The following is a 12,651-nucleotide window of genomic DNA, read 5'->3' as shown; positions in this document are numbered from 1 at the left end:
GTTTCCTAGTTTTAGCTTCCCCTTTGCTCCCAATTAACATGTGTGTGTTTGGAAGAGGGAGAGTAATTGTGGCACAAACAGGAGTCACACATGTCAGGTGTGAGCACTACCATTTAACATGCTCCCCAACACGATGATAATGAACTAAGCCTCTGAAATTGTAAACAAGCCCCCAAACAAATGCTCTCTATTTTAAGAGTTGCCTTGGTCATGGTGTCTCTTCACTGCAATAGAATACTGACTCAAAACAGCCTTTGTTCTACCACTGGGTCACTCCTCCAGCCCCTCACTGGGGGATTCATGGCAGAGGCTCTACCTTTGAGCCACACCCCAGCCCCTCATTGAGGGATTTTAGGCAGGTGCCCAGTACTAGAACCCCTGTCTAGAATCCCCCAGTGAGGGGCTGGGGTGTGGCTCAAAGGTAGAGCATCTGCCTAGAATCCTCCAGTGAGGGTCTGGGTGTGTGACTCAGTGGTAGCGCCTCTGTTTAGATTGCCCCAGTGAGGGGCTAAGGATGCTGTTAAATGGTACTGCACAAAAGTGGAATCCAGTGTCCCTTAAGCACAATATCTGGAGGGTTACTGGGGTTGGACTCTGAGGTTTCAAAAGCACACGTCAGACCCAGTCTTTCTTTCTACCTCTGTGACTACAGATTGCATTGTAATGCAATATAATATAGGACTCCAATGTTTTAAAAAAGTATCCACAGTTGTCTTTAATGTCATTTCAGAAATGAACAAAACGACACTGGTGGTGGCGCACGCCTTTAATCCCAGCACTCGGGAGGCAGAGGCAGGCGGATCTCTGTGAGTTGGAGGCCAGCCTGGTCTACAGAGAGATCCAGGAAAGGCGCAAAGCTACACAGAACAAAACGAAAAGCAATCAGGGAAGAGCGAGCTCCCGAAAAGCGATTTCCCCTGAGTTCACTTGGTTAAAACAGCATGAAATTTATTGGCGCTTTAGCGTTCTGGGGAATGTAGTCTCTGCGAGGCAGCAGCGCTACACGCTTCCGCTGAGGCATCCTGGGAACTGTAGTTCCGGTACCAGCGGCGGCCGAGGTCGCTTCCGCTCCTGCAAGGAGAGGCTGCCTGGCAGTGCTTCTGGTGAGGGGAGATCCTGGAGCGTCCCGTGGCCCATCGTGTGGCTGGTGCTCCCGGAGGCTCCCTCAAGGCCCGGCTCTGCGCCCTGGGGAGGAGCGGCGGAGGTGGCCGGGCCCTCCCTGGCTGGCCTCTGCCTGGGGCGGCGCTGCCTGGGATTCCTGGACGCATCTCAGTTGCCTGCGGAGCCCCTGGGAGAGTCTAGCTTCCCTCGGGAGCCTGGCAGAGGCGCTGTGATGACAGATGGCCAGCGTCCTGAAGCCTTAAGTGGTATGCAGCTCTGGTTCTTAAATGTAATATTTATTTATTTACTTAGAGAGGGGGGCGTGCCACAGCTTGTGTATGGACAACTTGTGAGAGTCGGGTCTCTCCTTGCTCCGGGTGGCGTCCAGAGAATTGAACTCGGGCGGTCAGGCTCGGCGGCTCACCTCTGTCCCCTGAGCCATCTCACCGGCCCAAACTCCCTTTTCTTTTGAGAGGGTTTTATTGGTCATTATCTTCATGCACGTGGGAAAAGAGACTTTGTGGAGGCTCTTGCAGATGAGCAACGTTGACTAGTAATGGAACCTTTTAGAGCGAGAGTGGGGAGGGGGGCAGTTTAACTCCTACGGATGGGAACAATTATGTTAAGATGACTGATCACAATGAACAGACGCTTCTGAGCGTGAGGGTCACTCATGACACAGCGTTCATCAGAGTTATGAGCAGCTTTGTGAAGAGTGCCCGCCGCAGCTCTGAAACTGCAGGAAATTATAGCGAGTGTGGGCTTTGCTAACCCTTCGCGCTGAGCGAGGTGGAGCTCGGATGGCTGGGTGTCCTGGAGGCTTACTCTGCAGGTTAGTTTGAAGTAGGTAGAAAAGCCAGGTAGCGAAGCGCACAGACTTGCAATGCCAGCGCTTGGGGCTGAGGGAGAAGCTGAGGAAGAAGCTGAGGAAGTCGTGTGGACTGACTGTCCTGGCAATGCTCTCACACAACCCTTCCTCCCCCAGTTGCTTCCCAGAGCCCTGCACTGTCCCAGGTAGAAGGAGAGAACAATGACCAAGTTACAGGTAAGTCCGATCGGCTCCCCCCAGCGCTAGGGATCGAAAACAGGACCCCAACATGCTGCGCAAGCGCTCTGCAGCCAAGCCACTCTGAACTGCCTGAAAGTGCCAGGGGGTGTGGCTGAGAAGAAAGGGGGGAGAGGGGATGATGAGAGAGGATAAGGGGTGTATGTACTCAAAGAACATTGCACACATGAAACTGTAAAAGAATAAATTTTGACATAGAGAAAGTGGGCCGGGGAGAGGACTCAGCAGTTAAGAGCACTGGCTGCTCTTCCAGAGGATCGGTTTGGTTCCCAGCACACACTGGATAAGCTCACAATTGCCTGTAACTCCAACTCCAGGGGATCCAATGCCCTCTTCTGGCCCCCCAGGGCACCTGCACACACATTACACACAGAGACATACAACATACACATGCATAAAAAAATTAAGTTCACTTACATTCTAAAAGTAACATCATTTCTCATGGTTTGCCAATTTTATTTTGCAAATGAGTTCTCCATCTTGGTGTGGTTTATGAATTTTTTTCATTTTTAAATTTTGTACTATTATTAGTGTGTGTGTAGGCGGGGTGGGGTTGGCTGTGAGCATGCCAAACCATTCATGTAGATGTCAGAGGACAGCTTTGGGGGGGGTTGGGCCCTCTTCTTCCACCTTGCTGAAGCAGGGTCTCCTGTGTCTGTGACTGTGGAGACAGGCAGGTTCCTGGTGTTCATCGGCAGCCACCCTAGCCTACTTGGCAAGTTCCAGGTCCCTGAAAGACTCTGACTCAAAACCAAAAAAAGGGTGGCTAGCACCTGAGGAAGGACACCTGGCCCCTACGTGTGTGCATGTGCACACTCATGCATGCTTGTGTACACACGTGCACACAGAAGAGCCGTCCTGAGCATTCATATCCTGAACAGTCAGGGAGTGCCCGGCCACCGCCATCTGCATGGCTGCAGAGGTGGGCCCAACTGGGGTGATGGAGGAGTGAGGAAAGGACAGACACACAGACGCATGCACAGACAAGCTGGATCAAGCGAGTCATGTGCTCCGATGGAGACAGTCCAGCAGCTCGGAAACTCAGAGCATTTATTATGTACCACCAGGCATGTTTCAGTTAACCTAAACGTGAATTATAATGCAAAAGGGTATATTTCACGTGGTGGTCAGACAAGTTCTCCAGCTGCCTACAGTCAGTTCCAAGGAGTAAGTGCGTTTGTTTTGCTAATAACAGTGGCAGTTGTCCCAGTTAATTTGCAGACGGCAAGTATCCCTCATTCTCTGTGTTCTGGCCTAAACTGGACACGTAAAATCTTGGGTGCTTTGGTAAGTGATTAAGAACAGCAGTTTTCTGAAACTTTCACTTAATTAAATTCTTTTTTTTTACGTTTATTGTATGTGCATGGACGGTGCATTTTAAAATACATACATACACACACACACATATATATATATATATATATATATATATATATATATATATATATATATATATATATTGCAGCCTTTATGGAGAACTACGTGGCCATGAATGGCATAATACACACAATGACGGTAGTGGTGTTGGACAGATATTGGCTGCTTAATGTGTATCATGCGTGGTCCTGGGTCCTTTCTGTGGTCTCACTTAATCCCTTCAGGGACACTGATGTAGGTAGTTACACAGATGGGGAAACTGAGGCACTGAGAAGTTAGTTTCCAAGCTCATCAGGCCAGGGATGCGCAGAGCCTTGGGGCCTCAAGGTTTGCAGAGCCCGTGCCCACCCTCGCGACCCTGAACGTCGCTGCTGTTGGCAGAGGCGTGTGCCTGAGCACACAGAAGGAGCTGCTGTCTGTCCCAGAAGGCCCCGCAGGCCCGTGAGACTGGCAGAGCTAAGGACATACTGAGTGATCCAGACCTGAGTGCCGTCTGCCAGACGCCTCGGGACACAGAAGTGTTTCATACACTGGAGAATGTAGGGATTTGGAAATACTTGCCTAGACTTTACGAATAAAGAATTCTGAATCTGAAATCCATCGTGTCCCTCCAACACAAAACATTTTTAAATGAAGTCATCACTCATGAAATGGGTTTCAGAGCATTTTGGATTTGGAGATGAAGGAATACTTGAGCTGTTTCCAGTACAAACTCAGCACATTACTCCTGACATGGTTTGCGCTCTCTAACTCTAAAATCCGTGCCTTCCCCTTTAACAGCAAGGGTCCTAGTGAAACCATAAAAGGCACCAATGTTCCCTACGCCAGTGTTTTCCTCTCTTGCCCCCCCCCCCATGGAAAGGGGTGAATAGGCACTTTGTAAACAGTTGCTCAGGTCCCAGTGGCGTTGGGTATGAAACTGGGTGGCACGTGTTTGCTGTCACAGGAGACGGTGACGTTCAGGGACGTGGCCGTGGTCTTCAGCGAGGAGGAGCTGGGGCTGCTGGACGCCGCCCAGAGGAAGCTGTACCGAGACGTGATGCTGGAGAACTTCCGGAACCTTCTGTCAGTGGGTGAGGATGGCGGCCCGTGCCCCTTGGCAGTGTCCTCAAGTTTACCTCTGGTGTCTTCTTCAGTTACGTTCACTGCTTTCCTTTTAGGTTTATTTATTTTTTATTTTATGTATAGCTCTGTGTTTTGTCTGTTTTTTTCTGCATGGTGCACACAGAGGCCAGAAGAGGGCATCACATCCCCTGGAACTGGGGTAACAGATGGTGTGGGGCCGTCATGTGGGTGCTGCACACCCAACCTGGGCCCTCTGGAAGAGCAGCCAGTGCGCTGAATCATCTCTCCAGGCCCTCCACTTTATGTCTTAAAACTGCGTTTTACGCATAGAGGCTGTTCTTTAAGATTTTTTTCTAAAACATTTCTCTATGTGTATGTGAGTGTGCATGCAGGTTAGTGTGTGTGTGTGTGTGTGTGTGTGTGTGTGTGTGTGTGTGTGTGTGTGAATGTTCTGTTACTGTGGAGAGACACCATGACCATGCAACTTTTTATAAAGGAAAGCATTTAATTGGGGCTGGCTTACAGTTTCAGAGGTTTAGTCCATTATCATCATGGTATGATGTGGCGGCATGCAGGCAGACATGATAGCTGAGAGTTCTGCATCCAGATTCAAAGGCAGCGGAAAGAGAGAGACACTGGGCTTGGCTTGGGCATGGAAAACCCCAAGCCCCGCCCCCAGTTCCTCCAGCAAGACCACACCTCCCAATAGTGCCCCTCCCTATAAGCCTATTGGGGCTGTTTTCATTCACACCACTACATTCTACTTCCTGGGCCCCATAGGTTTGTAGCCATATCGGAATGCAAAAACTGCATGTAGTCCAACTTCCAAAGTCCCTATCCATAGCCTATCATAGTCTCAACAGTGTTTAAAAGTCCATAGTTCAAAGTCTCTTCTAGATTGGTAGCAATCTCTTCACTATAATCCCCTGTAAAATCAAAATAAAAAGCAGATCACATACTTCCAACATACAATGGCACAGAGTATACATTACCGTTCCGAAACGTAGGGAAGGGAGCAGAGTGAGGAAATACTGACCCAAAGCAAGACCGAAGACCAGCTGGGCAAACTCCAAACTCTGCATCTCCATGTCTGATGTCAAATGCTCTTCAGATCTCCAGCTCCTTTCAGCTCTGTTGACTGTAACACACTTCTCCGCCTTGGCTGGTCCCGCTATCCCATGACTCTGGCATCTCCAACATCTTGGGGTCTCCAGCAAGTTCAGACTTCACACAAAGTCCTCTCTGGGCCTCCACGCAGGGACACCCCTGACACACATCTGGCCTCAGCAGCTTTCCTTAGCTGTGGAGGGAGATTCCACAACTCCTTTCTTGTGTCTTTGACCCAGAGAGGTAAGTGCAGCTACCAGAGCCCCAGAGCTGCTTCTGCTCTTGTGTGGGGCGCTCCCCCACCCCGCCCCCAACCCCAACCGAAGAGTCCTAGTGTGCCGTTCCTTGCCTTAGATCCTAGGCTTCACACTTTCACTCAGTAAAATCAAGTTGTTTTGAGATTTTTGGTTTTGTGGCAAGATCTTGCTATGTAGCCCAGGCTTGCCCAGAAATTTGTCATCCTCCTGCCTCAGCTTCTCAGGCACTAGGGTGACAGGCTTGGTTGACTGAGCCTGGCTAGGACCCCATCTTCCTAGGGCTCACACTTGCAGCTCCTCCAATCTCCATTTTTTTTTTTTTCCTGTTTCTGTCTCAGCTGCCATGGCTCGATTCTTTCAGAATGTTCTTCCCTGGTGAAGTGCCCGCTCTCTCTCAGAGACTCTGCGTTTGTCTGCTCAGAAGTCCCCAAGGCCCTGCTCCGAGCAGCTTAAACCGTGTGTCCTGTTCACTCTCCACATTCTACACTCGTCTCTGCTGGTGTCTGGGCGTCGCCAGACTTGTTACCGTGGACTTAGTTTGAGTTATGGTGACGTACACCAAAACCCCAAGTGGACACCGAGCGGCGGCTCCAGGAAGCCTTTGGTGTCGACCATCCCGGGAAGACCTTCCGTGTTCCTCACAGGAACGTCCCTCTCCTGACGCACAACCCCGTTCCTCTCCCTCCTCCTCCTCCTCCCGCCGACTTTGTTCGCAGTGCGTCATACAAGCCCGGGGACCCTATATCCCAGGGTCCCCGGGGCGCTGCTTCCTTTTGCAGCTTCTGAATTTGTTTGCTTCACTCCGTGTTTCCCGTCCCGATAGCTTGCTCACGTGTCACTGTCCTGTTTCCCGGGGGACCTGTCGGGCCGTGTGGTAACCTTTGTTATTACAAAGGTAGGACGGCTGCTGCTTTTGGTTGGCGTCCGAGATCTACTTTGGTTTCTGAGCCCCTGCCCGCAACCCTCTGCGAGCCTGGACGTCTCAGATAGTAGAGCAGGCGTCTGCAGGAAACCCACTGGCTCCTGTCCCTCCAATCTGTTCCACTCCTTCCCCAGAGAAGGCCTTCCCTACTCAGCAGGCGTGTTTGGAGCCTTGCTCTCAGAACGCTTTAGCTGCCTTCTAGTAGTTTCCAAGTGAGCGCGTGTGATGAAGTCATTCCAGTCCCGTCCTACACACGTGTGCCCCCACGGTGGCTTCCTCGAGCTGGACCTCGGTTTCTGGGCCTTTATTGTTCCATTCAGTCCCTATGTATCTCTCGTCTTCCGCTCAGCCCCGAAGTTCCTCTGCCTCCCCATTACACTCTCAACCTGGCCCTCAGTCAGGTGAACCAGATCGGTCTTCACGTCGCCTGCAGACAGGTTCGGACCGGGCAGGTCTGGTCCTCTCTGCTCCCTCCAGTCTCAGGGAGGAGTCAACACATGGGCACTTCAGCCCACACCATCCCTCAAGTGTCAACACCCCGATGCTGAAAAGTGCTCCCCACCCCATTATCAGTCTGGACGGCTGTACACAGGCTGTGTGAAGCAGGTGTGAGGCAGGGGCTGCCGGTGACCTTGAGCCTTCACTCCTGGGCTCACCCCGAATTTCCCACCACGTCAAACTCTTGAGTGCATGCTCTCTTCATTTGTAGACCCTGGTTCCCAGAGCTCCTGCAAGTTTATCTTCAACAATGGTCTCTTCAGTGTTTCCAGAGAGAAACGAGGACTCGGCCCTTCGATGTCCCCATCCTTGCTGATGTCACCTTGTGTTCTCTATCCTTTCAGGAGGCCAGGGTCCAAACAAGATGGAGGTTCTTCATGCAATAGGATTAAGGTGCCTCTCACTGGGGCGGCTTCCATGCTGGCAGTTGATGATCCCTGATGTCAACACACTGGCCGGAACTCCAGGTGCCGTGGTAAACACTCAGGGAAAGGCTTCTCACTTCCTGGAGCAATGTCACTCCTGCCACCGGGGAGCAGAAGAGCCGCCCTGGGCCTCCAGGGATGATGGCCGCCTGGAGAGTCTCACAGGAGACCATTCTAGCACTACTGACGACCAAGAATGTCCCTCTGGGGGAGTCCCGAGTTCTTGGAGAAAAACACATCTTAGCGAGAGGCGGAACCATCGGAGACACTGTCGGCAGCCTCCGGTGAAAACCAAGCCGCGGCTGTCAGCCCCGGATGTTGACATTCTGAGTTGCATTTCCCACCACGATAACGATGCGCTGCACAAAGGAGACAGAGCCCCCAGCAGTGGCGACTGTAGGAAAGTCAGCTTTGCTGTGTCGCCCCGCGCCCCACATCGCGTTTACACGGAACGGAAAGCCTATCAGTGCGGCAAGGGTGAAGAAGCCTTCGGTGACAGCCCCGATCTGGGACTCCATCAACAGGTCCTCTTAGGAAACAAGTCCCCTGTACACAGGACACACGGGGACAGCGGGCATAGCTCCAGTGTCCCCAGTCAACCAAGTGGTCACCCGGGAAGAAGGCGCTACTGGTGTCGCGAGTGTGGCAAGGGCTTCAGTCAGAGCTCCAATCTGCAGACTCACCAGAGAGTGCACACGGGGGAGAAGCCCTATACCTGCCCCGAGTGCGGCAAGAGTTTCAACCAGAGCTCACATCTGTACGCGCATCTGCCCATCCACACCGGTGAGAAGCCCTACCGCTGCGACAGCTGTGGGAAAGGCTTCAGCCGCAGCACCGACCTCAACATCCACTGCCGAGTCCACACCGGAGAGAAACCTTACAAATGCGAGGCGTGCGGGAAGGGCTTCACGCAGAGGTCACACCTCCAGGCCCACGAGAGAATCCACACCGGAGAGAAGCCGTATAAATGTGGAGACTGTGGCAAACGCTTCAGCTGTAGCTCGAACCTCCACACCCACCAGAGGGTCCACATGGAGGAAAAGCCCTACAAGTGTGACGCGTGTGGGAAGTGCTTCAGCCTGAGCTTCAACCTTCACAGTCACCAGCGAGTCCACACCGGGGAGAAGCCATATAAATGCGAAGAGTGCGGGAAGGGTTTCAGCTCGGCCTCAAGCTTCCAAAGCCATCAGCGGGTGCACACGGGAGAGAAGCCATTTCGCTGCAGTGTGTGTGGGAAGGGCTTCAGTCAGAGCTCTTATTTTCAAGCCCACCAGAGAGTTCACACCGGGGAAAAGCCATACAAGTGCGATGTGTGTGGGAAGCGCTTCAACTGGAGCTTGAACCTTCACAATCACCAGAGAGTCCACACAGGAGAGAAACCCTATAAATGCGAGGCGTGTGGCAAGGGCTTCAGTCAGGCCTCGAATCTGCAGGCCCATCAGAGCGTCCACACCGGGGAGAGGCCGTTCAAATGCAACGCGTGCCCGAAGCGGTTCAGCCAGGCCTCCCACCTCCAGGCCCACCAGAGGGTGCACACGGGGGAGAAGCCCTACACATGTGACACCTGTGGGAAAGCCTTCAGCCAGAGGTCCAATCTCCAAGTCCACCAGATCATCCACACCGGGGAGAAGCCATTCAAGTGTGAGGAATGTGGAAAGGAATTCAGCTGGAGCGCGGGGCTTAGCGCTCACCAGAGGGTCCACACGGGTGAGAAACCCTACACATGCCAGCAGTGTGGGAAAGGCTTCAGTCAGGCCTCACACTTCCACACGCACCAGAGGGTCCACACCGGGGAGAGGCCGTACATCTGCAGCATCTGCTGTAAAGGCTTCAGTCAGAGATCACATCTGGTCTACCACCAGCGGGTCCATAGTGCGGGCAATCTGTAGGAGCTTTGTATTGCGGACAGGTGAGGGCCCTGTCAGGCATCTGCTCTCCCTGGAAATCCGTGCTGCTGATTGTTAGAAGTTCCTCAGAACCAGGAGCCTTTGGGGACTTCAAAGGGATGGTGTGCTTCTGTTTGGGAGATGGATTCTTGACAAATGTCGGAAATCACAGATGAGAGGAAAATTGTTCTATAAATGCACAGTCACCGGGAATGAGAGTTGCCACCCTCGGGACATGACACAGCAGGAAAATCTCAGCATCCATTCAGGTCTCCGCAGAGGCCACAGGAAAGGCCTTAACCAAAGTGGGAGATTGGCAGGTGTTGACTGACCTGTCACTTCCTCAAAGGAAGCGCTCCTCTGTATTCTGCTATGCAGAGCTGTGTGTGGCCCAGGGCCCCACAATTCCTGAAGCAAGTGGAGAAGGGCCCTCTAAGCAAGACTCATATTTGAAAACGCTAGCCCGTCTCCAACCCTGCATTCATATTGATTCATATCCATCAGTAATCCCATAGAAAGCCTTAAAGTAGCTTCTGGAAGGCACAGGCTTCCCACTCACATCTGTAGTGTGTGGCCTGCCTCATGTAGCCATGGTGCTTTGTACAGCATAGCAACTTTGTACTGTGTGATTTTTAGTATTTGTACTTTATAAGACTAAAACGGTGCTTAAAAAAAAAAAAAGTCCTGTATTTGTCAGACTAGGAACATGAACTGAAACGTATTCCATTGGAAGTTTGGGCCCCGAGTTCATTGGGACAGGGTTTTTACTGTAACGAACACTGCAGATGTTTTTTACAAAGTATTTACTGTTGACAAAAAGTTCTTAGTAAACTTGAATGGTTAGTTAGTTGCTTCTCCCCTTTCCCTCTGGTCTCAGGTCATATTGTCCTCCTTGCTCGCTCTCTCTGAGCTTCTTGTGGGAGCCAGCTTCTGCCCTGTGTGAGCAGCTTCTGCCCCGTGTGAGCAGCTTCTGCCCCGTGCCAGCTTCTGCCCCGTGTGAGCAGCTTCTGCCCCGTGTGAGCAGCTTCTGCCCCGTGTGAGCAGCTTCTGCCCCGTGTGAGCAGCTTCTGCTCCGTGCCAGCTTCTGCCCTGTGTGAGCAGCTTCTGCCCCGTGCCAGCTTCTGCCCTGTGTGAGCAGCTTCTGCCCCATGCCAGCTTCTGCCCCGTGTGAGCAGCTTCTGCCCCGTGTGAGCAGCTTCTGCTCCGTGCCAGCTTCTGCCCCGTGTGAGCAGCTTCTGCCCCGTGTGAGCAGCTTCTGTCCTGTGCCAGCTTCTGCCCCATGAGAGCAGCTTCTGCCCCATGAGAGCAGCTTCTGCCCTGTGTGAGCGGCTTCTGCCCCGTGTGAGCAGCTTCTGCCCCGTGCCAGCTTCTGCCCCATGCCAGCTTCTGCCCCATGAGAGCAGCTTCTGCCCCGTGTGAGCAGCTTCTGCCCTGTGTGAACAGCTTCTGCCCCGTGCCAGCTTCTGCCCTGTGTGAGCGGATTCTGCCCCATGTGAGCAGCTTCTGCCCCGTGTTTTAGACTCTTTTTTTTTTTTTTTGGGTTTTTCGAGACAGGGTTTCTCTGTGTAGCTTTGCACCTTTCCTGGGACTCACTTGGTAGCCCAGGCTGGCCTCGAACTCACAGAGATCCGCCTGCCTCTGCCTCCCGAGTGCTGGGATTAAAGGTGTGCGCCACCACCGCCTGGCCCGCGTTTTCTTAATGTTTCCTCTCACCACATGACCGTAGTTTGTGCCAAGTTGACAAACTGATTAGTACACATACACACTCAACCATGGCAAGCAGATGGAAGGAGCCTTCATTTGTTTTTACCCCTAACCCCTACCGCAACTTGGGAAGGAGAGGCAGGAAGATCAGAAGTTGAAGGTCATCCTCAGCTAAGAAGTGGTGTGTGAGGCCAGCCTGGGCTACATAAAGCCCTATCAAAAATAAATAAATAAATAAAAATGAAGGAAAAAGAGAAAAGGGCCAGGTGTGGGGGTCCACACCTGAAACCCCAGCATTGTGGAGGGTGAGGCAAGAGGGTGTAGAACCACAGGCCAGAGTAAAGACTGTCTCAGAAAGCAAAGGGAGAATGTGACTTGATTGGCTATACCCTCGTTAAGGAGCCAACGGGTGCAGGGTAACTAGTGTACAGCGGACTTTACTAACGGAGGACCATGGCTCCTGCTCCCAGCCTGTAGGGCCCTGGGGAAGGTGTTAGGTTCAAATCCATGGCCTGCACAAGGTATTTTCCCCTGCCTCAGATTCCTGGGGCCAAGGACTCAGAGGACAACAGCTTTCCTTTCTGGATTCTTCTGGATCTCGTCCGTATTTGTGAGCATCTGCAGGCACATGTGGGGAGAATCTCAGTGTATCTCACCCAGGAGCCCTCAGAGTTCTTCCAGGCTCTTCTGTCAACCCACTTTTGTTTATTATTTACTTATTTGTTTGCCAATGTATTTTCAAAGCTCATTCCGGTTTCGGGTGTCTGCATCATGGCAGAGGTGTGAGAGCTCATCTTACTGCAGAAGTGGTTCTGGAGAAGGTCTCTCCATCCCTGATCTCACAGGGGCTCTTTTTGTTCTGTTTGTGGGACCAGGTCTCACTGCAGCCTTCTGTCCTGGAACTTGCTATGTAGACGAGGCTGACTTCAAGTCACAGACCCACTTGCCTCTACCTCTGAATGCTGGGATCAAAAGGGTGAAATGGCTTAGTGTTAAGAACTCTGGCTGTTAGCCGGGCGGTGGTGGCGCACGCCTTTAATCCCAGCACTCGGGAGGCAGAGGCAGGCGGATCTCTGTGAGTTCGAGGCCAGCCTGGTCTCCAAAGCGAGTTCCAGGAAAGGCGCAAAGCTACACAGAGAAACCCTGTCTTGAAAAACCAAAAAAAAAAAAAAAAAAAAAAAAAAAAAAAGAACTCTGGCTGCTCTTGCAGAGGGCACAGGTTGTGTTCCCAGCACTTACATGG

The 12,651-nt window shown here is 52.2% G+C and overlaps 1 protein-coding gene across 2 annotated transcripts in view; it reads left to right on the top strand.

Annotated features, from left to right (window-relative positions):
* The window catches only part of LOC114709892 (zinc finger protein 235-like), a 41,936-nt gene extending 31,385 nt beyond the window's left edge, over positions 1-10,551 (top strand). Inside the window, exons 1-4 of one of the 2 annotated variants that reach the window (XM_028893892.2) lie at positions 1,060-1,367; positions 2,087-2,146; positions 4,491-4,617; positions 7,738-10,551. In XM_028893892.2, coding sequence (XP_028749725.1) covers positions 2,132-2,146; positions 4,491-4,617; positions 7,738-9,707 — 2,112 coding nt within the window. In that variant the 5' untranslated portion in view covers positions 1,060-1,367; positions 2,087-2,131 and the 3' untranslated portion in view covers positions 9,708-10,551. Of the gene's footprint in view, positions 1-1,059; positions 1,368-2,086; positions 2,147-4,490; positions 4,618-7,737 lie in introns of those variants that run through there. The other variant, XM_028893894.2, reaches the window with a different exon arrangement.
* The last annotated feature ends 2,100 nt before the right edge of the window (positions 10,552-12,651 follow it).

Source organism: Peromyscus leucopus, chromosome 1 (assembly GCF_004664715.2).
Source record: "Peromyscus leucopus breed LL Stock chromosome 1, UCI_PerLeu_2.1, whole genome shotgun sequence".
Taxonomy (NCBI): Eukaryota; Metazoa; Chordata; class Mammalia; order Rodentia; family Cricetidae; genus Peromyscus; species Peromyscus leucopus.
The sequence above is the reverse complement of the archived record's forward strand: the minus strand, read 5'-3'. Positions and strand labels throughout refer to the sequence as shown.